Source organism: Taudactylus pleione, unplaced genomic scaffold, assembly GCF_031769625.1.
Source record: "Taudactylus pleione unplaced genomic scaffold, aTauple2 ptg000066l, whole genome shotgun sequence".
In the NCBI taxonomy this organism is placed as follows: domain Eukaryota; kingdom Metazoa; phylum Chordata; class Amphibia; order Anura; family Myobatrachidae; genus Taudactylus; species Taudactylus pleione.
Genome location: NW_028284468.1, coordinates 19,252,138 through 19,279,555, shown reverse-complemented (window position 1 = coordinate 19,279,555; position 27,418 = coordinate 19,252,138). Strand labels below are relative to the sequence as shown.

Below are 27,418 nucleotides of genomic sequence, written 5' to 3'. Positions count from 1 at the left end.
CCCCCTCCTAAAGCATAACCAGCCCCAGACTTGCCAGCCAGTCCTGGTTCCTAAAATTATGGGGAACAAAATTAATAGGGTTACACCATAATTTAAGAACCTGCACCAGGCTGCAGGGCCAGACCTGGCTTTAAATATAGGGTTAAAAAAAAATTGTGTGAGGTTCACCCTATATTTAAAACCAGCTCCAGACCCTTTCTAGTGGGGGACTGATGCCACGGCCAGGGAAGCCCTTTAACCGGGCCCCCCAACCGCAGCATCAGCCGTGACCGCTAGTCAGCCCAGGCCAGGGATACCTGGGGAGTTGGGGACCCCTCCAATAAAGGGGTCCCACTCTCCAGAGCACTCCTGTCCTAGGCTGATAGCCTTGGGCTATCCCCGGCACCCCTGGGAGGTGGGTGCCGGGTTGATAGTGTTAGTGTGTAGTGTAAAATAAATGGTTAAATATTATCATTAGTTGTGGAACTACACGTCCCAGCAAGCCTCCCCGCATGCTGGTATAGTGTGTAGTGTAAAATAAATGGTTAAATATTGTCTTTAGTTGTGGAACTACACATCCCAGCAAGCCTTCCCGCATGCTGGTATTTGGAGAACCACAAATACCAGCATGCGGGGCATTACGGGCACGCTGGCACTAGTAGTTCCACAACCAAAGCAATAAGTAAATAAAAACAACATACACCGTGAAAGTAAAATTTTATTATAATATACATGCACACTCACACTCCATAGGGGTACCTATAAAAAAAAAAAAAACATACTCACTTCGCCTATGCGCAGTTCACGTCCTTTTCTCCAAGTAGGCATTCACAGGGTTAAAACAAAAAAACGATGTACCCAAATCCAAGCCGGACTAAACATACCTTTACTCCGCGCTAATGACCGGGGCACACGTGTGCCCAGTCATTGAAGGAGCCGCCAACCAATCAGCTGGCATGTCCGTCGGAGCAGATCACTGATTGGCTGTATGCGGTCAGAGTTTCTCCCAATAGACTTCAATGGAGAGAAAACTCCATTGTAGTCTCTGCTGAGAACCGCTACATTGTATCTACTGATGTAACCACAAGGTTAAACCTTGTGGTTACATCAATGATACAGTGCAGCGGGTCCCAGCATAGACTTGTCTATGGGGAGACACGCTGACCCAGTCATTTGCACGGAGTAAAGGTATGTGTATACACATACCTTTGCTCAGTCCGGCTTGGATTCGGGTACATGTTTTTTTTGTTTTAACCCTTTGAAGAAGACGACGTGAACTACGCATAGGCGAGGTGAGTATGGTTTTTTTGTATAGGTACCCCTATGGATTACCTCGGATACTAGGTGAGTATGTGTGAGTGTGGGTGTGAGTGTGCATGTATGTTATAATAAAATTTTACTTTCATGGTGTATGTTGTTTTTATTTACGTATTTCTTTGGTTGTGGAATTACAAGTGCCAGCGGGCCAGTAATGCCCCGCATGCTGGTATTCGTGGTTCTCCAAATACCAGCAAGTGGGGGAGGCTTGCTGGGATGTGTAACCATTTATTTTACACTACACACTAACACTATCAACCTGGCACCCACCGCCCAGGGGTGCCGGGTATAGCCACAGGCTATCAGCCTAGGAAAGGGGTGTCCTGGAGAGAGGGACCCCTGTATTGGAGGGGTCCCCAACTACCCAGGGATCCCTGGCCTGACTAGCGGTCAGGGCTGATGCTGAAGCTGGGGGGCCCGGTGAAAGGGCTCCCCTGGCTGTGGCATCAGTCCCCCGCTAGAAAGGGTCTGGAGCTGGTTTTAAATATAGGGGTTCCCCTACGCTAATTTTTTACCCCTATAATTAAAACCAGGACTGGCCCTGCAGCCTGGTGCTGGTACCTAATTTACGGTGGAACCATACCCGTTTTGTTCCCGGTAACTTTAGGTACCAGGACAGGCTGGCAAATCCAGGGCTGGTTAGACTTTAGGGTGGGGGGACCCGAAGTCATTTTTTTTTTAAGATTATTTAACCTGTTTTTTACAGGCCTAAACACAAAATCAGCCAGCACATATCTCACTGATATGTGCAGGCTGCTTGCTCGGGTGAGTTTGGAAGAGAGAAAATACTGCAATCTCGGGTGAGTATCTAAACTCTCCTTAAACTCTCCTCTAAACTCGCAATTTGGACGAAAAAACGCGATCTGCTTCACCATCGAAAAAAAACCTCACTTTCACCTAAACTCACTTCTTAGTAAATTTGCGAGTTGTTAAAGAAAAGACTCACCCGAGTTTTGGTGAAGCAAAGTAAGTTTAAAAACTGAAAAACTCGACCAAATTCGAATCTTAGTAAATTTACCCCTAAGACTTTTGTAGTGACAATGTTGCCATCTCAATAATCCCAATTCACTAGACATAAATTCGACCAAGAACCTTTTTTTTTTTAAAGAATTAACATAAACAATAAACTTTAATTGAATAATCAATTCTCCAAAACCTGTATCACAATGTTACTAAGTATATAATAAAATCTACTTTTCTTCTTATTTTTCGTTGCTACCCGAATGGGAAACAAATCACCTTTGTGTACTTGGGAAGCCAGGTTTAAACCAGGACAGCCAGATGACAGAAAAAAAGTGTAGATTCCGCACAGGGCTAAAGTGCATAAAAAAACAAATAAAGAACCAATAATTGCAAACATAGGGCCTGATTCAGCAAGGATCGCTATTGCTAAAGCATACGCATACGGACGATTGTTGCGTACTGCGCATGAATCGCTGTACGCGTGCGATTTCTCAGTACGAGTATGATTGACAGGCAGTGAGCGTGTGGGGGTGGTGACGGGAGAAACACAGGCATGCCTGTCCGTTTGATAGCCCTTGCATGGGCGTGCATAAATTAGCCAGTGCGATTGCACATGTAGCTTGAGTACTTACTGCGTGCTACGAGGTTAGCAATTTCTAAGTAAGGTCAGGGCTGCTAATTCTACATGAGGGGCTGATGGTACTTGATGTTACTGATGTTTGTGGAGGATTTAGAAAGGGGGCCCTAGACTGCACACCCTGAATATATATATATAATGGGAGGTGCTACCTGTGGACCTTAGTACAAGGCACAATCCTAGGTAAGTCCTAAAAAATGTTATACTGCAGTGCAGCTATGGGTTGATTTTTGGGGCATGGGTCCCCTGGATTGCTTTGGTTGGGCTGCTTCAGGGCATCGCATTATAAACACATTTTCCTTTTTGCACTTTTAGCACCTTTATTGTTTGTTTAATATAATATGAGATATGGTAAGAACTTACCCTTGTTATCTTTATTTCTACGAAGTCCATAGGGTTCCACATGATACCTTGGGGTATAGGTGATGACGTCAGGCATCGGGCACCATAGAGTTAAGTTTCAGCCTCTCAGGATGCACTAGGGTCCCCCTCCTATACCCCGCCCCCGAGCCAAGGCATCTCAGTTAGGTACCAAGCCATAGGCCGGAGGAGGAGAAGGAAGAGAGAGAAGAAAGATCTGGACACACACAAGAATCACATTCTCACCAGAGGGAGACGAAAAAAACGGTGACCAGAGTAAAGCCCATCTGCAGCACAGGTGCGACAGGGCGGGAGTCCTGTGGAACCCTATGGACTTCGTAGAAATAAAGATAACAAGGGTAAGTTCTTACCATATCTCATATTTTCTACTTCAGGGTCCATAGGGTATCCACAGGATACCTTGGGGAAGTCCCAAAGCAGTATCCTTTAAGGGTGGGGATGCTCCTGTGCTGAAAGGAGAATCCGCCGCCCGAAGGAAGCATCCTGAGAGGCGAACGTGTCAAATGCATAATACCTCACACAGGTATGGACAGAGGACCACGTAGCAGTCTTGCAGATCTGGACTGCAGAGGCACCACGTCGAGCTGCCCACGAAGGACCCACAGACCTAGTGGAATGAGCCTTCAGAGAAGGAGGAACCGGCAGGCCTTCATGAAGATAAGCTTCAGAAATAGCCATACGGATCCAGGCTGCCAAAGTTTGCTTTGAAGCAGGCCAACCCTTTTTACGGAAGCCATAGAGGACAAACAAGGCGTCCGACTTCCTAAACGAAGAAGTGCGGTCAACATAAGTCCTTAAGGCCCGCACAACATCCAAAGTGGCCGCACCCACTGAAAGGCCGGGTGAGTTAAAAGCTGGAGCAACTATTTCCTCGTTAACATGAAACTGGGAAACAACTTTGGGAAGAAAATCAGGACGAGTGCGTAGCACTGCCCTGTTCCCATGAAAAATCAAGAAAGGGGGTCTACAAGAGAGAGCCCCTAAATCAGAAACACGTGTGGCCGAAGCTATGGCCAGAAGGAAAACAGTCTTAGCTGTAAGCCATTTAAGATCCACTGAGCCCAGTGGTTCAAACGGCGGTCCTTGGAGAGCTCTCAGCCAAGTCCCAAGGCGCAACGGGTTGTACAAAAGGCGGCAGAATTCACAGAACGCCCTGCATAAAGGTGCATACATCAGGGATTGTAGCAATCCTACGGTGAAACCAGACAGAGAGGGCAGAAACCTGCACCTTCAAAGAAGCAAGGCGAAGCCCGTGGTCTAGTCCCGCTTGTAGGAAGGAGAGTACACGAGACAGACGAAACTCCCGCGGTGCATAACCTCTCGGTCGACACCACTGGAAGAATGTATGCCACACGCGATGGTATATTCTCGCGGAAGACTGTTTCCGAGCTCTTAGTATGGTTCGCACCACAGAGCTGGAAAACCCCCTGGACCTTAACATGGCCGTCTCAACAGCCACGCTGTCAAAGACAGCCGAGTCATGTCCGGGTGAAGATAAGGACCCTGTGACAGAAGGTCCGGTCGGAGCGGTAAGCGCAGAGGACTGTCCACGGACAGACCCAGAAGGTCTGAGAACCAGTGCCGTCTGGGCCATGCGGGAGCTATCAACAGGAGCATCCCTCCTTCCTGTTTGAATTTTCGGATTACCCGTGGAAGAAGGGAAACCGGAGGAAAGAGGTAAGCAAACCGGAACGTCCACCGGACGGACAGAGCATCCACTAGAGACGCCTCTTCGTCTCTTGTGCGAGACCCGTACACCGGCAACTTGTTGTTGTGCCGGGATGCCATGAGGTCGATTTCTGGAAGACCCCACCTGTCCACCAGCAGTTGAAAAACGTCCGGGTGCAGGGACCATTCCCCTGGATGGACGTCCTGGCAACTGAGAAAGTCCGCCTCCCAGTTTAGCACTCCCGGGATGAAGACAGCTGATATGGCCGGGAGATTGCGCTCCGTCCATACCAGGATCCGAGACACCTCTACGAGAGCCGCCCGACTTCGGGTTCCTCCTTGCCGGTTTATGTACGCCACGGTGGTAGCGTTGCCCGACTGGACCTGCACTGGGTGACCTTGGAGAACCCGATGTGCCTACTGGAGAGCATTGAAAACCGCTCGGAGTTCCAAGATGTTTATTGGAAGCTCTGCTTCTGCTGGAGTCCACCTGCCCTGGAACAAGTGTGGACCCGAGACCACTCCCCAGCTCCGAAGACTGGCGTCCGTTGTTAACAGGACCCAATTCGCCAACCAGAACGGACGACCCTTGTTGAGATGGGTCGTCTGCAACCACCAGGCTAGAGACAGGCGAACCTCCGGAGTGAGCACCAACGTCTGGGACTTCAGACTCTGAGGCAGTCCATTCCATTTGGACAGGATCAGGTGCTGCAGAGGTCTGGAGTGAAACTGGGCATATTCCACCATGTCGAATACCGACACCATGGAGCCCAGTAACCTCATTGCCGAGTGCAGAGGCACCCGGCGGCTCTGCAGACAACTGCGCACCCTCGACTGTAAGGCAGAGATCTTTTCCCCCGTCACAAAGATCCTTTGCTGTCCCAAGTCCAATAAGGCTCCGAGATGCAGAATCCGCTGAGACGGGATCAGGGTGGACTTCTGCCAGTTTATCAACCAGCCGTGCCGTTGCAGTAGCGCAATGGTCAGGTCCAAGTGGCGCAGAAGGAGCTCCGGAGATCCTGCCACTAAGAGAAGGTCGTCCAAGTACGGCAACATGCGGACTCCCCGCAGCCGCAGGGAAGCCGCCATGACTGCCATCACCTTGGTGAAAACACGTGGTGCTGTCGCCAGGCCAAAAGGTAATGCCCGGAACTGAAAGTGGTCGCTGCGGATTGCAAACCTGAGGAACTGCTGATGGCGCAACAGAATAGGGACATGCAGGTAAGCATCCTGTATGTCCAATGACACCATGTAGTCCCCAGGTTCCAGCGCCACAATGATGGACCGAAGGGTCTCCATCCGAATCTTCGGCACCCGCAAAGACTTGTTGAGAGCTTTGAGGTTGAGAATCGGACGAAACGACCCATTGAGTTTCTGCACCAAAAAGAGATTGGAATAGAAACCCTGGCCCCTCTGGGAGAATGGAACAGGCACTATAACTCCAGCATGGAGCATAGTGTGCAAGACCTTCCGCAGCTCCGTGGCTTTGTTCCGGTCTGATGGTAGACCCGTGGTGAAGAATCGAGCCGGGGGTCTGTGCCGGAAGGAGAGGGCATACCTGTGTGAGACCACCTCGAGAAGCCAAGTGTCCGTCGTGGTGACTGATCAACACCGGGCGAACTGCAGCAGGCGGCCTCCCACTTTGGGATCCCCCAAAGGGAGGCCCGGACCATCAGGCCGCAGGCTTGTCATCCGGCTTAGGGGCCGGATGTCTGGTACTCCAGGCCTGCTTCCGGGGCTTGGCCGATTTCTTGGGGCCAGCCTGTTGGGGAAAGGACTGTGCTTTAGGCCTACACTGGGCCCTATAAGGCCGAAAGGACGACTTACCCGAACTGGAAGGAACTGCAGCAGACGGGAGACATGCCGATTTGGCTGCCGCCAGCGTGGCTACAATTTTGTCCAGGTCCGGACCAAAGAGAACTTCTCCGTTAACAGGCAACGCTTCCAAACTCTTTTTGGAATTCGCGTCCACCTTCCAAGATCGCAACCACAATGTGCGACGAGCAGCAACAGCCGCCGAAGAAATTCGAGACGCCAGGGTACTAATATCCAAGGCCGCTTCGTTGATATAAGTGGCCGAATCCCGGAGATTGCCGATCAATTCCGTCTGCTCAGCCGAACAGTCGGAATCGAAGGACGCCTCCAACGTATCAGCCCAGCGCTCCATAGCGCTGCCCCCCCCCCCGCAAGGGAATAGACGGACTTCAGGCAGATCTCCACCTTGCGGTCCGTAGCATCTTTAAGGGAGGACATGGATGGCATGGGTAATGTGGCACTACGGACAAGGCGTGTCACATGAGAATCCACCTGTGGAGGGGACTCCCACTTGGCAAAATAATTGTCCGCAAACGGATACGCCACTGCTAAACGCCTTTGAGGCTGATATCGTTTGCCTGGCTGTTTCCACGCTTCCTCTAGATGGTCAACTAATTGCCCCGAAAGAGGAAACACTGTGGTATCTCCTTTAACATCCTTGAAAAAGGCGTATTTGGACTTTTGATACTGGAGGCTCCTCATCCTCAATAACTAAAGCAGTACGGACTGCATGAATAAGGCCAGGTATATACACCTTAGACTTAGCATCCGACTCTTTAGGACGGGGAGGTTCCTGGTCAGAAAGATCCAGAATCTCCCCGTCGTCGGACGTCCCGTAGTCATCCTCATAAGGAGCAGACAGAGACGCCACCGGCCGCTTGTGAGACTGCATCACAGACTCCCCTTGCAACACTTCTGACAACTGCTGTACAGAGCTTGTTAACAAATTAACCCACGCAGGCTCATGAGAGACCTAAGGAGGGGAAATAGGGAGACTGTGGGGTACCATCAATTGTCTTCATCTGAGTGAAGGCAGGCTGCGGAGCTAACTGGCCCACGAGGGTTGTAAGCGCTTTGGCAAAACAAGCCCAGGGCGGCTCCTGTACCGGAGCCGTGACCGTAATCGGTCGCGTCAACGAATAATACCGTCGACATAGTCCCTCCGCACTACCGTCCCCCTCCGCTATAGGTACCTTGCATGTAGTACATAAAAGCTGGAGAGGAAAATTACTTTCAGACATAATGGTAAGTATGTGACCCCTCTCACTGATACTCGTTAGTATAGTGTGAGACCACCCTGCAAGCACCGCACCGCAAGGGCTTTAGCAGAAAGAACAGGGACAGTTAAATGCTGACAGATAGAAAATGAAAGTACAGGCAGCAAACGCTAGCATAGGTCACATACAATGCAAAGAAATTAATTCCTGCACTATCAGCGCTGATCCTCAACTACATAGACTCAGAGCCTGGTAGGACACAGCGCTGCATACACAGACCTTAATCCAACGGAGGAGAGGTATGCAGGGGGACCCAGACCGCGATGGCACCGTTCATCAGCGTCCAGCAGCGCTCACCATGCTTCTTCCAAAGATGGCCACCGAGGAGCAGAGAGGAGGCCGGCCTGGGGGAGGAGCGCTGACACAGAACCAGTCAGCTAGAGCAGAGAGGGCTGTGTGCAGCGTGGGAGGCGCCGGCTGTGAGACAGGGAAGGCACGCTCCCCTGGCATGCATTTAACCCCTGGGACGCCGCAGCGCTACCCGCTCTGCCGTGGTCCTGCTGTCCCAGGGGGGTAGTGGAAGCGCAGGTTAGAACCTGGCTCCACGCTGCAGCCAGTCCCCAGGGAGCCCCCTGCCTGGGGACTCGGGACCATGTATCAGCGGGGACCCACCGCGGGACCCCGCTGCTTACCTGTTGTCCCCCTTGATTCCGGCCATGCTAGCTGTGACCCCAGATGCCTACCAGCATCCCCGGATCAGTACCGGCGTTCTGGTACCGGCGGGGGTGTTGGGAAGACAGCATGGACGTCAGGACTGACTGTCCATGCTGTACTTCCAGATGTGCAGCCACAGCTGCATTGAAGAAACTTCAGGGGCTCTTCATGGCCCCCCTCTAACAGGTGCATCCGACTCCGGCCGGGCACCAAACTAAACTGAGATGCCTTGGCTCGGGGGTGGGGTATAGGAGGGGGACCCTAGTGCATACTGGGAGGCTGAAACTTAACTCTATGGTGCCCGATGCCTGACGTCATCACCTATACCCCAAGGTATCCTGTGGATACCCTATGGACCCTGAAGTAGAAATATGTATTTTTCACCTTCTTATATATGCAGCAGCAGCTGCTCTTATCTATCTTACACTTCACCTTCTCTCATTAGAGTGAAGCCCTGGGGTGGCTCAGCTGGGCCTGTTTGGGGGTGTCCTGTGCTCTGGATTTCAACCCCAGTAGGTTAGGGACCTACCCTCAGAGGTTACCTGGGCGCGGTGGGTAGGCCCATAACCATGGCCATGATTATGCTAAAACCTCTATGTATTGCAAAATTCTATTGCATAATGTATTATACATAATTAGTAATTTTGGAGTTGTGCACTTGTACTTTCTTTTCTTGTGTTTGTGGAGGATTGCAAGGTATTACGGATGTGAGATAGTGGTAGGCAATGGGCATCCCTATGCTGGCAGTGCGACGGCATTGCGATAGCAATCATTAGCATATTTTCGCAGCAGTCCTGCGTGCGATTACGGAGAATCAGGCTCATAATCCAATCAGCCAAACAAAAGTATATTGGTGGTGTTCCCATGGAGTAAATGTACATAATACACAAGGGCGTAACCAGAGGTGCGGGGGCTCCATAGCAAAATTTCCTCAGGGTCCCCCTCCTCCAAACCCCTTAATACCCTCCCAGCTTCGTAATATATACACTCCCCCCACCCCCGTGATACTTACAACCCCCCAGCCCAGTGATACTTATCTCCTGAGTGTGGCGCGCCAATGTCAATTTTAATCAGGCGCCGGTTGCGAGCCAATCAGAATTCGCGGACCAGCAGTCCTGCTGATTGGCTGCTAGTCCGCGAGTTCCTATTGGTTCGCGACCGTCTCCTAATTGAAAAGGACCTAGGCGGCGACAGCACTGTACTTGGCTATATAGGGTGAAGGGGTTGGTTGCTGGGCCGCAGGGGCCTCTAAGCCGCCGGGCCCCATAGCAAGCGCACCCCTTGCACCCTCTATAGTTACACCACTGATAATACATGTACAAGGGTTCTCAAGTGGCCGGGTAGAGAGAAGAAAGACTCCTTTTTGGGGCACTCTAATAACACATTTTAAAACTTAACTTTTAATTAACACATACAAAATACTAACAAATTAATGTATTAGAGTAGTAGTCTTACCTGTAGGTCACAGAATAGACTTCCAGCAGGAAAATAGAAGGATTGTTAGGAGTAGTAGTGTTCATTGCTCAAATATAAATCTTAAAAGAGCAATTACACACTACTAAAAAAAATGATCTTGCATATACACATCTGATACATACAAATAGAATTCCACCCTTTGTTTTTTTACCTTAGTTTTGTTAAACGGCACTTGGGTGTGAGGAAGGTATCCCACACTGGACCAACAGGGGGGAGGGGAGATGACATATTAGCACTTCCATAACACTGCCGGATGTGCCCTACATCCCATTTAACTAGTAGGGTAAGTGTCAAAGACATTTTTTAATAAACATTAATACATGTTAAAGGAGTGGGTCATCAATGTAACCATTTCGGTGCTGAACACGTGCAGGGCTGGAGTGAGGGGGGAGCAACTACACTCTGACTCAGGAAGAGTTCCATCGATTTTCAATGTAGGGATGGAAATGTGATAGAGTTTAGATACTTAATGTATGGAGGACCAATAACTATGCACTGATAATATAAACATTTAGTTACTGCTACGCCTATATAATACTGTTTTATGCATACAATTGTACAATTCTTATTTAAGAAACAAAAAACTGTCATTAAAACTAAATATTTCTTTAAATAATTACATGAATGAGCTGCTACCTTAAATCCAGAAGGTTAATTCGGTCAATGGCTTGAGTGATGACACCGTCCTCCTTTTCTGAAGCTGTCGAAGACTAATTAAAATACAAGCGTAATGTATGAAATTAATATGCAAGTAAAAATAATGATAAGAATATATTTTATATGTGAACAAGAACACTGATGTAAACATATGGTCACTCTCCTTTATAAAAGTAGAAGCAATGGAATGTCAGGTCATAACGCTATGGGTAAAGAACCAAACCCTGGATGTGTTGATGGGGTTATGATTTTTAACAACAATATTGTTACATCTATTCATTTATAAAAATGCCAGGCAATATAATTATATAAACTTGCCATAAATTAAGATGTGCGCTGATATCAGTTCTAAGCTTTTTTATGTCCTATTTACTGGATGCCATGTATCAATAATTTGATGCTACAGTTTATTTTTTGTAATGAATCAGTTTGTAGACTCTTGTTAATGTTGTAGATGTAACGGTAGCAGTTCCGCTAAAATAGCATACACAAAATACACAATGCTACATAAACAAGCCAAACTTCTACTGAATTTCATTCATCAAAACCTCTTGACTAGTAGTCCACACTGCAGTGATCAATTCAGAATTGGAAATATGAACAGAAATAAGGTTCCTTGTTCAGAAAATGCTTGAAAATCGTAAACTTGCAGGAAGTAAAGGAAAATCTTTGCAAATTTGGTATATTTTCCTATTTTTGTATTTAGCTGCAAGGACCATTTGTGTAAAGGAGCAGTTTTATTCTTTACATGAAGTAAATGATTGGTATGTATATGTCCTCATGCAATATCTACTAAATGTATTGCTTCTTTTGTGCTTTTCATTAATGTATTTATATTCAGTTATTTATATTTGTTGCACTAGGATATGACACTGCTCTCTAGTGAAACAGAAATAAACAACTGAGTTAATATAAAGACATAACACAAAGATAATGTACTTAAAAATAAAAAGCAAATCAAATATGAAAAGCTGCAGGAGGGGGATGTAGAAGGATACTGTATAGAGGAAAAGAAAATACCTTTTAAAAAGTGGCGTAGCCAAATTTTGACGAGGGAGAGTGAAGTTGGAAAAATAGGTACGCCAGGCCCAAGTTTTTCAAATTCACATATCAACATCGAAATACATTATTGGCAACTAAGTTACCGCAATACAGTACACACAGCATAGCACTGGTCGCCAGAGAGTACATCACAGCAATAGGATGCACAGCCCCTACAAGGGGAGGGGAGGAGGACTTATATGTATCATCTGGTAGGTGTCCAGCTGTGGTCAGTACACCCACCTGCCTATCCGTCCACCCACCTTGTCTCCTCTGTTCTCAGACCCCAGCAGCCAGGCACTGCACTGACTGATGCCCCTCTCAGATACAGTAGGCTCCATTTTCAAAATGTCTTCAGCAGGGGGATCGTTAGCTGCTCCTGCACCCCTTTTAGCTACGCTACTGCTTGCTTTTAAAGACATTTTATGCATATTCATGAGTTAGTTGTTACTAGTTTCTAGTGAACTTATAGGCTGTAGCCTCAGAGTTGCTTGCCTCCAATGTGTAAAAACAATGGGTAAGCTTTAATATAACAGAATAAAAACAAGTTAGATATATAAACTGGACTTCATACAGACGTCTCACATAACTACTCTATGCTATTGGGGCCTGCTGATCCCAATACCGAACATTCAGTCTGGCTTGTTGCTTACCTACGTTCCACTCCACACATCTGGGCCTGGTTCAGATCAGCACGCAAATGCCATCGCAGCTGCCACTTCTCGCGGATCGCAATATCAATTTTCTCCAAAGCCTCCCTAAGCATAGGGACGCTCACTGCTATCTTCTCATATCAGTTCAATGACTGCATAAACATCGGTAACATTGACGCAGATGGTGCAGTCACACCGCTTCCGAGTCAAGTCTGACCTGCCTCAAACACTGCATCTCTCCTGACACACTGAGAGGTCTCATGCTGCGAAGGAGATCGCAATGACTAATTTATGCACGCCCATGAAAAGGCCCTGACACCTCTGCGTTTGCCTAGCCCCCCTGCGTTACCTCCCCCACACGCTGGCTGTCACTCATTTTGCGATGGATTCCTCTATGTGTGCGTGATCGCTAATCAATTGCTGTGCATGCACATTGCGGCCCGGGCGCATGCACAATGGCTAACATTCGTTCGACTTGCGTGAAACATCAACTGTCTGTCCGGATTTGAATCAGGCCCATCTGAACGTAACTACACAAGTGGTACTGTAAGCACAATCATTACCTGCTGCTGTGAACATTCCAATAGTCTGATTGCCTATTACCCAAAGTACACATAGATGAGTAGGGAATGAAAACGGAATACAATATTTGGTCAGAATGTTATCAAATAATGATTAAATTAAAATCATTAAAAAAAAACAGGGTTTTTATAAATTTTTATATTTTTCTCCAAATCCATTATGCATATTAAGATATTCAGTATATTTTGCGCTCCTCCTTCCTCTTTATCACCATCTTGCAGGGAACTACTTTTTCTAATCAAGCGCACAGAACAGACCAGAGAAAAACTAAAACAAGAAAAATATTATCCCTGAAAAACATTTAATTTTGGAAAACTTTACAGGCGAACTAGAGCGATGATGGGTGGGTGCTTGGGTCTCTAAATACCAAAACAGACTTTACAACTCTAATTACAGTTTCTATAACTCTGTTAAAGACCTTTATTTCTTAACCACTTAACAGGCATTATTTTTTCCTCTAAAGCGCTCAGATATAGTCTTTTTGAAAAAAAATATTTATTAAAGTTTAAAAAGTATTTTTAATATATTTAAAAAATATATATTTAGAGGGTGTTTTGCACTCCCCTATCCCCCGTTTCCCTAGGCCCCCATTATAAAATAACTTCTCACGTCCCCATTGGCAATAGACTCCTCAGCGTTAAATAAATTCTAATAACAGTACACCACTCTTAGTAGTAAAAAAATAATAATAATATTTTATAAACAACCCCCCCTGTTAAAAGTTCCTGTTTGTTTTTTAATACTTTATCCCCCTCACCACCTACTGATTTCTATTAACTCCACTGATACTAGTTACCTCCTGGGGGTTACACCCCTCACCCCCATGGGCATACACCTCTCCATATGCAGAGTGTGTGTTAAGGAGGACTAATGATCAGTCTCCCTGCTGCAGTTGATCTCTGCACTTGCAGAGATCAGCCAAATAGTGCTTGGAGGGGAACCAAGTTCCCCTCCTTGCACTTTGAACTCTGGCACATGCACTCCAGATTGCCATTCACAATGCATTCTGGGGAGCGATGTCAGCAGTGATGAGATCCATTCTGCACCATGTAGGATTATTTTTGTCACTAAAATATTTAAATATGCTTTAAAAATATATTTAAAATACTTTCCGCCCCCTCACCAGTGCTGGTAGAGACAAGTAACATACCTGGCTCTCCTGGTATGGAAAGAGAAATTGTGCACATCTGAGTGAGATTAGTACCTAACGCGACAACAACATGCTTGCTAAACACAGCTATTACAGCTCTTACCACTTGTCTGCTGCTGGTTCTTCCAACTGTCTCATTCTCTAGTTGAATAGCATTTATAACATCATATGCAGAATGCTCAGAATCTATACTTTCTAAAATGCTTTTCCTGGTTACAGATAGCGGTCTCTCTTGCCGGCTCACTGGTCCTAAAACAAAACAATTTGTTAGTTTATGTATAATCAAGAGTGCATTAGTCACTGACTATAACTCATAGATATTTAACAAATGAAAATGATTTAACTGTAAGTGAAATTATATTTTTAAATATTTAAAAGCCCTAATGATGGGGTGGAAAATAATGACCTCTCATAGTGCAGAGTTCTGATACAAGAACAAGAGATTCCTTGTAGACGAACTGCCCCTCTATACATAGAAGCCTGAAAACAGAACCTAAAAGGCTGCTACAATGTATCCCAGAAGACCGATACCTCCCACACAGCTCATTTCTTTATTTAGATCCCAGTATCTCTCTTCAGTTTACCTTGTTTCATGTTATAGAATTAAATAAGTTAAAACCAGAAAGACAAATAAGATTGGCACATAAAGAAAGGAGAGTGGTTTATCAAACAGATAAAACTGAGCCAACTGTAGCATAAATACAATGATAATAATGAGGACAGATGGAGATCCCCTCAGTGATGTACTTTGACCATCATGAGAAAGGACAAAGGCCCTCATTCAGAGCCGCTCGTTAGCGGCAGTACGCTCGTTCCGAGCGATGTTTGCACATCTGCGCATGCGTACGCTTTTTAGTACGCATGCGCGAACCAGTCAGTGCGGCCGAAAATCGTTTGTACGCTATATAGCGAGTGCCTGCTATTTTGAGTGACAGAATGAGGCGTATGTGGGTGGTAACAGGGGAAGGTGCTTGAAAATGGGGAGTGGAGATCCGAACGCAGGCGTGCTTAAAGGTCAAAACGGGCGTTTTATGGGTGTGTATATTTAAAACAGCAGCGTCAATGACCACGTCACTGGGTTATTTTAGAACCAGAACTGCTCGCAAATTTGTGGTAGCAAACACCAACCACAAGAATAGCGAGCAGTTCATACGCTGGTCGATGTACTCGATTAATCTAATAAATAGCGGACATGACGTATGGTGCGAGGGGCCAGGGGGCGTTTTTAACAAATAAACGAGCGTATGTTTTGCTCTTTCGTTCAGACTTAGAGGTGTGAACAGACTGCAATGTGCGTACGGATCATTTGAATAGCCACCCCTTGTTTTTAAACGAACGACCGCAAATAGCGAACGGCTCTGAATGAGGGCCAAAGTATTTTAGAAAAGACCGGAAGTGCTGAAATGCAGCCATTTAAAGAAAAAAGGGCTAACCATGGGCAGATTTAGGGCAAGAGTCAGAGATGTACGCTAATGCAATTGCAACTGCATTCTCTCGTGCGCTGCAGTTGCTAAAATATGCTAATACCTTCCACAGCACAGCTGAGCATAGGGACACCCACTGCTGTCTTCTCATACTGTATCTGTCCGACGACGTACAACAGAATAAACATCGGTAACATTGATGCAGATTGGGGAGCCATGCAGCATATGCGACAAGTCTGACCAGCCGCAAACACTGCAGCTCTCATTACACGCAGAGAGTTCTCTTACTGCTTAGGAGATCACAATAGCTAATTTATGCACACCCATGAAACGGCGTTTAAACTGTCAGACACACCTGCAATTACCTAACCACACCCCCCATTATCTTCCACCAACTGCTAACTACCTGTCACTCACTTTGCGTATTGATCTTCTGTGTGGGTGTAATCGCAAAACAATCTCTGCATGTGTACGGTGCAGCTTACACACATGCGCAATGGCTAACAATCACTCAATATGCCCAAAAATCGGCATCGCATACATCTCTGAATCAGTCCTAGACAGTGAAGAAGTGGTACTGTAGGTAAAAGCTGTCTGTAAAAAAGATAGAAGTCTGTATAAATTAACTTAGATCTCCGAAATTTTACAACAGAACATACCTGCAATCAAAAAAGTAACTGATTTGCATAATAATGGCTTCCTATAGCCTATTTATTAAAGTTAGACACTTTGGGGGGGTATCCAATTAGCCGCGATAATCCGGTTTTTCTCTCCAAAACGTTTTCACCGCGGTTTTTGCATATGCGAAAACTGTATAGGAATTATCGCAAATTTCTTTTCACCTCCTCTGAGCAGGTGATAAGTTGTTCAAAACCCCTATTTTTGGCTAAAAATATCAGAACTTGGTGCAGAACCACAGGGACACCCTCCTTAATGACTAATTAGGCAAAAAATGCTTTTAATTAGCTTAATTCGGGCAATAATGACGTGTCATTTTTGGGTTGAAAAAGTAAAAAGTGTAAGGAAAATGGGTTTAAAGTAGTGGGACAGGTATAAGGGGGGCTGTATTGATGGGACAGGTGGTTTAAACATTGCAGGTGCAAGTGACCAGTGTATTTTTAATTTTTTTTTAAAATGCCCTATAATGACACAAAAATATACTTACACCCATTTTAATGTATCCCTAATTTAACTACAGAATTTATTTTAGCCAAAAAATATTGCTTTCTATAATTTTTTCACTGTTAGAGAAAAATGCACATAACAGCCATTGGACACAATTTAATAACCCCAAACCCTGGGATTATGGCCACTAACATGATTCTATACCATTACCCTACCTTAGTTTATCTTTTTTGGGGGGTACCGGCTTATTTCCCCATTTTCACCTGTACTTATCGCTTGTCATCCTTACAAGAATTATAGTGCAAATTGGTTATCTCCAGTTTTACAATAGGATAGCACGATAAACGGGAGCACGAATACATGCGATAAGCGGCAAATTCGGGCTATAGGTGCGAAGAGTTTTCTCTGGAGAAAACTTATTGTTATCGCGGCTAACTGGATACCCCCCTTTATGGAAGATAGGACCGTGAAGCAATGAATTTAGTTGAATAGAAATGACAAATGTACTGTAGGTCTACACATTAAGATGGAGTCAGATCTCTTTGCATGTAGCACAGGGCTCGACAAATTTTTGTAAAATCTAGGAGCCATCTTAAAAGTTTAGGAGCCAGACCATCGTCCATTACCAAAATATATGAAAGCTTATATAGACCACCACACATGCCCTTTCAGTGCCCTTCAACCTAGTAGTAAGCCCCCTGTAATAGTGCTCCCAGTAGTAAGCCCCCTGTAATAGTGCTGCAGTTATTCCTCCCCCCCACATTGACACATTACTGGGGGGGGGGGGCGCATAATGAAACCGGAGTGAATTGACACATTACTGGGGGAAAGGGGGCACATGATACCGGAGAGAATCCCCCCCCCCTCCCCGTCGGCGGTGGCCATACCCTGCACGGCCGCAATCCAGGGCCATGCATAGAAGCTCTTACCAGGGCGCAGAGCAGTTTATTACATTGTAACTTGTGATAGAAGGGTGGGCTCCGGGATTGCTTTAGCGGTGCTGTAATAATTACAGCATCGCTAAAGCAATCCCGAAGCCCACCCTTCTATCACAAGCTCTTACCAGAGCTCTGTGCAGCCAGCCAGACAGGAGAGGGAGCAGGTGTCGCTGCAGGCGGAGGAGCCAGAACGTATGAGGAGGACTGTGAGCGGGTATCACCGCAGGCGGAGGAGCCAGACAGCCAGGACGGAGGGTGAGTCAGTCAGCGCACGTATGAAATGGCCGCCCAGGAACCTCCGCTGGGGAACTACTTCCTGAGATCCTAAATGGCCACCCACGAACCTCCGCTGGTGAACTGTTTCCTGGGATCATCCCTCCCTGAAATCTGGTCGCCAGGCAACAAAATCTAGTCGCCATGGCGACCTGGCCCCCGGGATTCGTCGAGCCCTGATGTAGCAGATCAGAAATCCTCCAAGTACCACTAGATGCCCCTGGTAAGTGTAACTCACAATTAATGCATTTACCAATATCTGATTACAGAACAACCTGTACAATTGGACACAAATGTAGTATGCACCTTTTTTCCTGCAAACTGCAGTTTTACAAATGCGTATGTGCACCAAACATTCTTACACACGCTTAGCCATAAGATGCATTTTCGCTTACTTCCCCTGATGGGACAGTGGTAAAAAGGTATGTAGCCAGAAAGGGCACCTTCATGCAAAATGCACCACATGCTAACCACAAAATAGAAGTGCATTTGCCCGAATCCGTTCCATTTAACCTAATACTACCTACATATTAATAGCAGAAGAACGACTTTTATGAGTGACATATTTCTATGATGTCATTGTCTGAGCAGGGCACATCATAAACCAAAGTAAAAGGCCTTGGTCCGTAGATTTGCAGAAAAATATTGGGGATGTAGTTGGTTGATTTGTTTCGGAGTTATGTGGCAAATCGTCAGTTAGTGAACTCTCTCAGTGAACCTGCTGGGTGACCTGGAACATGTGACCTGCTGGTAAATCTGGAAACTGTGATAGTTATTTCCAGCCACATATATCAGCGTTTCTTGCGGGAACCTCTATCACCGACCGCTGGGTTATTTCATTAGTCACTTCACCTCGCACTGTTTACACCAAACATACCTAGAGGCCGGCCTCGAGGACATCGACGTGGCGGAAGCCTTACAGGTCGCTCAGAGCACACAGTTCAAAGATCTTAAACAACGTATAACATGATCAACTGATACGCCGCTTGCATTGGACATAACAATCACCACAATACTACTCTTTGGGCCCTATGGACGTGCAATGTGTGAACTGTGGTGCCCTACACTTCTTGTTAGAGTAGATTAACGGCCATTTTTCAGACTGCTGTCACAATGGTAAGGTTTTGTTGCCCAATGTGGTTGTTCTACCATATTTAGGAGCTCTTTATGACAAGTAACTAAGTTATAGACTCATTAGCTCCATAAAATCCTCAGTAACTATATGCAAACAAAGCGCATATATTCTAGGAGTAAATCAGGCACATATATTGCCTATATGGTCAGTTCTGCAAGCTAAGTAAAATGTATTTATTTCGGGAGCTCATGAAATTGGAGGAAAGATGATTGGGAAGGACCACCGAACCGCGAGGGCATCCACCAGAAGAGCTCCCAAATCCCTGGTGCGCGAGTAGCATCACCCTGATGGTTTAAGTAGGCAATGGTTGTCGGTTGTCCAACTGAACCCTGACTGGCCGATGCTGGAGAAGAAGCTGTGCTAGGCAAAGAGCTCTGTAAACCCTTCTGAACTCCAGAATATTGACAAGTAGTCAGCTCTCCTGAGCCATCCATCGACCCTGAAACATCTGTAGAAAAGTCACCACACCCCCACCCTCCCCCCGAAGACATATTGTTGGTGAGCAGGACCCAGAAGGGGCTGCCCTTGTCCAGGTGTAACAGGTGGAGCCACCACAAGAGGGAGTGATGGACCTCCTGAGGGAGAGTGATTACCTGAGTCTTGATATGCAGAGAGGAGTGGTTCCACCGAACAGAATCTCCATTTGTAAATGACGGGAGTGAAACTGTGCACAATCTAGAATCTCGAAGGTCGAGACCAGAGAGCCCAGGACCTGCATGCAAGAGTAGATCGAACTTCACAGCGACCCAAGAAGGAGAGAACATTGGTCTGCAAGGACAGAAGCTTGTCCTTTGGAAGCAATACTCACTGGACTCTGGAGTCCAAAGAGGCTCCTAAATGTAGCATCACCTGAGATGGAGTCAATGTGTATTTCCACCAGTTGATGATCTACCCGTGAGACTGTAGTAAGTCCAGTGTGCGATGGATGTGATCCCTTAGCGCACATCCGATGACTGGGCCAGGAGAAGTAGATCGTCCAGATAGGGCAGTATTCGGACCCCTCTGCATTGGAAATGTGCTTCCATGACCTTTGTGAGAAAACAAGGAGCCATTGAAAGTCTAAATGCCAATGCCTGAAATTGGAAGTGTTCCTCCCACACTGCAAAACTGAGGAAACGCTGGTGACTGACTTACATGGGAATATGCAAATAGGCATACTGGATAGCTAAGGTGGCCATGAATCCCGGTTACAGAGCCAGAATAATGAAGCGCAGAGACTCCATGCGGTACTAGGAGGTACCTGTTGAGCGATTTCAGGTTGAGGATGGATTAGAACGAGCCGTCCGGTTTATGAACCAGTAAGAGGTTGGCACAGTAGCCTGTGCCTCTCTGGGACAGGGGAACTAGGATGATGACTTCTAGCAGGGATTAGATGGACTCGCGCAGCGCTCCTGCTTTTCCTGGATCGATGGGAAGGCCTGTTGCAAAATATTGGGTTGGAAGACGATCCAGGAAGGTTAGGGTGTAGCTCTGGGAAAGTACACCAAGGCATCTGACGTGGTTGCCATCCAAGCTTTGGAGAAAAGCTAAAGGAGGCCTCCCACCCTGGGGTTTCCCAGGTGAAGGCCTGCCCCATCATGTTGCAAGCTTGTTAGTTGGCTTTGTAGCAGGCTGTCTGATAGAACAGGCCTGTTCACCCCTGGACTTGGAGCCCTTGGTAGTAGAAACTTGGAACATGGAGAAAGACTGACCTTTGCTCTTGCCCTGCAGACGAAAGGAGCGAAAATTAGAAATTCACGACCTGGGGGCTACTGTGGCAATGATCCTGTCCAATTCAAGACCAAAAAGAACCTCCCCCGAAAAGGGAAGAGCTTCAAGGGTTTTCTTAGAGTCTGTGTCGGCACATCATGTTCGAAGCTAGAGGGCTCTCTTGGCTGCCATAGCAGAAGAGAACACTTTTGCCAAGATAGGAGCCTGCTTTCCTGATATGATCAACCATTGATAACAACTCTGTTCTTTGGGTACCAGAAATCAGACCATCCTCCAGGGCATCTGCCCAGCATCCAATCGCCTTAGCTACCAAAGTGGATGCCAGGGCTGGGCGGACAATAGCTCCCGCATTAGAGTAAATTGCTTTAAGGAAGAGCTCTAGCTTCCTGTCGGATCCTTAAGTGAAGCCATGTTAGGGATAGCAATGCCAGTATAGTCGGGCGATATGAGCATCTATCGGAGGAGGGGACTCCCACTTGGCCCTATTCGCCGCTGGGAGAGGAAAAAAAAAGCAAAAGTGTGCTTAGAGACTGTGAAGCGCTTGTTAGGGTGAGCCCATGCCTCCGATACCAGGTCTTCAAACTGAGCAGAAGAGGGGAATTCAGCAAGTGCCTTCTTCTGACGTTTAAATACTGGGGAATGAGACTGGTCAGAGTCGTTCACTTAAAGTGCAGATTTAACTACCATAATTGGGGCCTCAACATCCACCCGCGGAAGGGAATCCTCCTGAATAGAGGAGGTTTCAACATCAGAGGTCATAGAGACATTATCCTCATAATTCGATGAAACCTTGCATAAAAGTACGGAAATCAGGAAGTCTAGCAATCCTACAATGAAACCAGATATATAGGGCAGACACCTGCACCTTCAGAGAAGCAAGGCGAAGACCTTGATGTAAACCTGTTTGTAGGAAAGCCAGCATCCAGGATAACCAAAAGACCAGAGGAGCATAGCCTCTTGGGCGACACCACTGAAAGAAAGCCCGTCAAACCCGATGGTAAACGCTGGTAGATGAAGGTTTCCGAGCTTGTAACATGGTGTTAACCACAGAGCTGGAAAACCCTCTGGACCTCAAGAGGGCAGTCTCAATAGCCACGCCGTCAAAGACAGCTGACCCAGGTCTGGATAATGACAAGGACCCTGACATAACAGGTCCGGACGTTGAGGCAACAGCATCGGAGTGTCCACTGAGAGACTCCGAAGGTCTGAGTACCAGTGCCATCTGGGCCACGCTGGAGCTATCAGTAGGAGCATGCCGCCTTCTTGCTTGAATTTGCGTATCACTCAAGGAAGAAGGGAGAACGGAGGGAAGAGGTACGCATACTGGAAGGTCCAACTGACCGACAGGGCGTCCACTAGATAAGCTTTTGCATCTCTTGTTCTTGACCCGAACACCGGCAGTTTGTTGTTGTGTCGGGAGGCCATGAGATCTATCTCCGGTAGGCCCCACTTGTTCACCAGTAGCTGAAACACCTCCTGGTGAAGAGACCACTCTCCTGGATGCACGTCTTGAAGGCTGAGAAAGTCTGCTTCCCAGTTGAGGACTCCTGATATGAACACTGCCGATATTGCAGTGAGATGTCTTTCCACCCAAGCTAGAATGCGGGACACTTCTGTCAGAGCCACTTGACTGCGGGTCCCTCCTTGGTGGTTTATATAAGCCACCGTGGTGGCGTTGTCTGACTGAACCTGCATGGCCCTCCCGTGCAGGACCTGTCTTGCCTGCTGGAGAGCCTTGAACACTGCCCAAAGTTTCAATATGTTTATTGGAAGAGCAGCTTCTGACAGCGTCCACCTATCCTGGAAGAAATGAGGACCCGTCACTGCTCCCCAGCCTCGGAGACTGGCGTCCGTTGTCAGAAGGACCCACTCCCAAAAGGGGCGCCCCCTGTTCAGGTGAGTAGTCTGCAGCCACCAGGCCAGAGACAGACGTACCTCAGGGAGAAGTACCATTGTCTGTGACTTTATCCACTGGGGCAACCCATTCCATCTGGAGAGGATCGACTTCTGCAGAGTCTGGAGTGGAACTGGGCAAACTCCACTATGTCGAACATTGACACCATGGAACCCAGTAGCCTCATCGTCGAGTGAATAGACACCCGGCGACTTCGCAGGCAAATGCAAACTTTTGCCTGGAACGCAGAGATCTTGTCCTCCATCACAAAGATTATCTGATGTTGGGAGTCCAATAGAGCTCCGAGATGGAGCATCCTCTGTGATGGCACCAGGGAGGACTTCTTCCAATTTATCAGCCAGCCGTGAGTCTGCAACACAGAGACAGTCAATTGCAGATGGTGCTGAAGTTTCTCTGGAGACTCCGCCAACAACAGGAGGTCGTCCAGATACGGCAACAACCGAAACCCCTGCATCCGCAGGTGAGCTGCCATAACTTTGGTAAACACCCGAGGAGCTGTGGCCAGACCAAAAGGCAGCGCCTGAAACTGGAAATGGTCGTTGACCACTGCAAACCTGAGGAAACGCTGGTGCGCTGAGACAATAGGGATATGCAGGTAAGCATCTTGAATATCCAGCGACACCATGAAGTCCCCAGCCTCCATTGCTAGGATGATGGTACGCAGAGTCTCCATCCTGAACCGAGGAACCCTCAAAAATTTGTTGAGGGATTTGAGGTTGAATATTGGCCGGTAGGACCCATTGGGTTTCTGTACCAGAAAAAGATTGGAGTAATACTCCAATCCCCTCTGAGACAAAGGAACCGGCACTATGACCCCATCCTGGAGCATAGAGCGCAATACCCTTCTTGAACTCCAGGGCCTTGTCCTGATTGGACTGAATACCCGTGATGAAAAACCGACTGGGAGGCCTCCGCTGGAAGGAAAGTACCCCTGCAAAACTAGTTCTCTTACTCACGTGTCTGAAGTGGTCAGACACCAACTTTGGGCGAATTGAAGAAGAAGTCAGCTTCCCACTTTGGGGTCCCCTAAAGAGAGGCCCGTCCCGACAGACCGCAGGCTTGTCGTCGCACTTGGGAGCAGGACATCTGGTACTCCAAGCCTGCTTCTTTGGCTTTGTAGGTTTCTTGGCAGCAGTCCGCCTCGGAAAGGACTGTACCCTGGGCTTACTCTGGGTTCTATAGGGCCGAAAGGACGAAGAGCTTGACCCCGACTGGACAGTAGCCGATGGTAGACACGCAGACTTAGCTGCCGCCAGAGTAGCCACAATTTTGTCCAGATCAGGGCCAAAAAGGGCTTCTCCATTAAAGGGTAAACCCTCCAAACCCCTCTTGGAATCAGCATCCGCCTTCCAAGAACGCAACCACAAGGTGCCACGAGCTGCCACTGCTGCCGAGGAGATCCTAGAAGCAAGAAGGCCTATATCCAAGGCCACCTCATTAATGTAGGTGGCTGAGTCCCTGAGATTACCCACCAACTCCACCTGTTCAGGTGCTGAGTCCGTGTCCAGAGACGCCTCCAAGTATCAGCCCAGTGCTCCATGGCTCTAGCCACCCAGCACACGGCCATAGCCGGTCTGCACTCCCCTCCTGCAAGGGAATACATGGATTTGAGACATATTTCAACCTTGCGATCCGTAGGATCTTTTAAGGAGGACATGGAAATAGGTAATGTAGCACTCTTCACTAGACATGTGACATGAGAATCCACTTGTGGAGGGGTTTCCCACTTGGAGAATAATTTTCCGCAAAGGGATATGCCACCGCCAAGCGCCTTTGAGGCTGGTAAAGTTTTGCCCGGAGTTTTCCACGCTTCCTCCAGATAATCCACTAGCTGACCAGATAGGGGAAATACCGTAGCGTCACCTTTGATATCCTTAAAAAAGGCATATTTTGATTTGGCCATGGGGGGTTCGCCATCTTCAATAACCAAGGCCGTGTGGACCGCACGTATAAGGCCCGGTATAGATACCTTAGACTCAGTCTCCTTAGTACGGAAAGGCTCCTGGTCAGAAAGGTCAAACATTTCTGCGTCATCGGATGACACATCATCCTGATCATAGTGATCAGTTTGAGATTGCAGCGGTCGCTTATGCGGCCGTAATGATGACTCCTCCTGTAATACATCCGACAGGTGTTGCACCGTAGTGGACGGGGAGCTAACCCACGCAGGCTCTTGAGTGACCTGGCGGGGCGAAAGTGGAAGACTCTGGGGTACCACTAACTGTCTAGGAAAACCCTGTATGGGGGACGACACCATTGACTGCTGTGAAAACCCCATCTGGGGCAAAGCAGGGGGCATCGCTAGTTGTCCCACTAGGGTTGTAAGCGCCTTAGCGAAACAAGCCCAGGGAGGTTCCTGCACAGGTGCAGAGACAGTCATAGGGCGTGAGAGGAGAAAACACGCCTTACAAAATCTAATCCCTCAGAGTGTCCATCACCCTCCACCGTACATGACATACGGTACATTTTGGATGCAGGGGAAAATCACGATCACTGTCAGACATGATGAGTGACACTTAAAAATGTATGTGACACACCTCACAGACAACACAGTAGTAGTGAGGTATAACCCCCCTGCGACACCGCACCGCAAGGGCTTTAGCAGAGAAGAACAGGGATGGGTAAAAAGGCTGACAGACAGAAATACAGTACAGGCAGCAGCGCTAGCATAAAGTCACATACAATGCAGAATTCAACCCTGAATTATTAGCGCTTAGAGACACAGAGTCTGGTAGGAAACAGCGCTACATACTCTGATCTGCTACTGCGGATGAGATGTAGGCAGGGGGGACCCGGACCACGATGCCAGCGTTCAGCTCCAGCAGCGTTTGCCACATGTAAAAAGATGGCAGCCGAGGAGCAGAGAGGAGGTGGAGTCTGGGGGAGGAGCAGCTGCACTGGCTCAGACCGCTGTGGAGAGGCCGTGTGCATCGGGGGAGGCGCTGGCCGCTGTGCAGGGAAGGCGCGCTCCCCTGGCCTGCAAATAAACCCCCAGGACGCGTTTCTGCACCGCCGCGGCCCGCTGTCTCGGGGGGGGGGGGGGTAGTGGAAGCGCAGGTGCAGTACCTGGCTCCACGCTGCAGCCAGGGACCTGGCCGCTTACCTGTCCCCCGTAAATCCGGCCACAGTCCAGGTAACCGGGGTCACCGCTAGCTGTGACCCCAGTTACCTACCAGAATCCCCGTAACAGTACCGGCGTTCTGGTACCAGCGGGGTGGAGGAGTGACGGCATGGACGTCAGCACTGACTGTCCATGCTGTACACTCTAGATGTACAGCCACAGCTGTCTTGATAAACTTCAGGGGACAAATTTTTAGCCCCCCTCTGTAAAGGTACTCCGACTCCGAGCCGGGCACCGACGAAACTGATTGCCTGAGGCTCGGGGGCGGGGTATAGGAGAGGGACCCCAGTGCATCCTGCGAGGATGAAAAACTTAACTCTGTGGTACCCGATGCCTGACGTCATCACCAATACCCCAAGGTATCCTGTGGATACCCCATGGACCGTGCAGGAGAAATTTCAAGGTTCAGTGATCCCAGAACACCATTCTCCTACCCATGAGGCTTGCATTAATATTGAAACCTAGTGCTACACTATAGAAGAATACAGATGACTCCCCATTAACCTATGCTGCCAAGAAAAAGGATACCATATATCACAGAGGGAAGAGACAGTGCATTTCCCTAAGATACCATGCTCTTCTCATGAACAATCTGATGGAAGGAAAAAATACAACATACTTCAGTCGAAAAAAAAAATATCCTTGGAGAAACACAGGAACCAGTAAACCCTACTATGCCAAGGGCAATTTAAAAGCCATGTTCAAAGTAGAAGGGGTTTAGTAAGAATAGATGAACAACCTCCTGTGGGTAAGACTCGACCTCATTAGTTACAAAAGTACAGTACTTACACATCTATCTATACAAATCCCGATTTGATTATTAGACGAATGAGTTTTAATGCATTATGGAAACTGAAATCATCATTTCAAGTGGTTACATCTATTTAATTAGTATTTCTGGGAAACAGTAACAAACATAAACATAGTTTAACGTTTTCACCATCTCCTTTATGTATCCAGCCACTAAAGATATTACAAGATAATTACAAAAATAGGCATTTGGATGTGTAATTTAACATGAGTATTTCTGTGTATCTGGCATGGACAATACCCAATAAAAAGGGATCAATATAGACAGGCACAGGAAATCCACGCATCTAAACTTACGAGATGAGCAGTATTCCTCTTGTTTTGACGAGGATGAAGACTTTAATGTCTGCGTTTTGCTTCTCACTATGACAGGCTTTGTAGGAATGTAATGTTCCGCATTTTCTCTCCGCTTTGCAGTCAGAACTCTCCCACTTTTCTTATCAACAGCTTGAAACACAAAGGCAAAAATAACCCCATTAAATGTGAGAAGTTTAAGTATCTATGATTTGTTTACTGTATGAATGTGTGTGTCAAAGACACAAAACTCAATACCAAAGAAATGTGATAGATTGTAAATCCTAAATTACTACTGCTGGGCATACACTATACAATATGTGGTCGAACAACCAAATATATCTGAATCATCCAGATAAATCCACTAATTATCGGCCTATCGGACATGCTGAAATCAACCAGCATGTCCAAAAGATTTTACAA

General features: G+C 47.3%; 1 protein-coding gene across 4 annotated transcripts in view; it reads right to left on the bottom strand.

Moving 5' to 3' along the window:
- The window catches only part of KATNIP (katanin interacting protein), a 252,048-nt gene that overhangs the window by 145,875 nt on the left and 78,755 nt on the right, over positions 1-27,418 (bottom strand). For all 4 annotated transcript variants that reach the window (XM_088466730.1, XM_088466732.1, XM_088466731.1 and 1 more), the window contains exons 9-11: positions 26,999-27,148; positions 14,354-14,499; positions 10,804-10,877 (exon numbers count right to left, since the gene is read on the bottom strand). In XM_088466730.1, the coding sequence (XP_088322856.1) occupies positions 10,804-10,877; positions 14,354-14,499; positions 26,999-27,148 (370 nt within the window). The remainder of the gene's footprint in view (positions 1-10,803; positions 10,878-14,353; positions 14,500-26,998; positions 27,149-27,418) is intronic.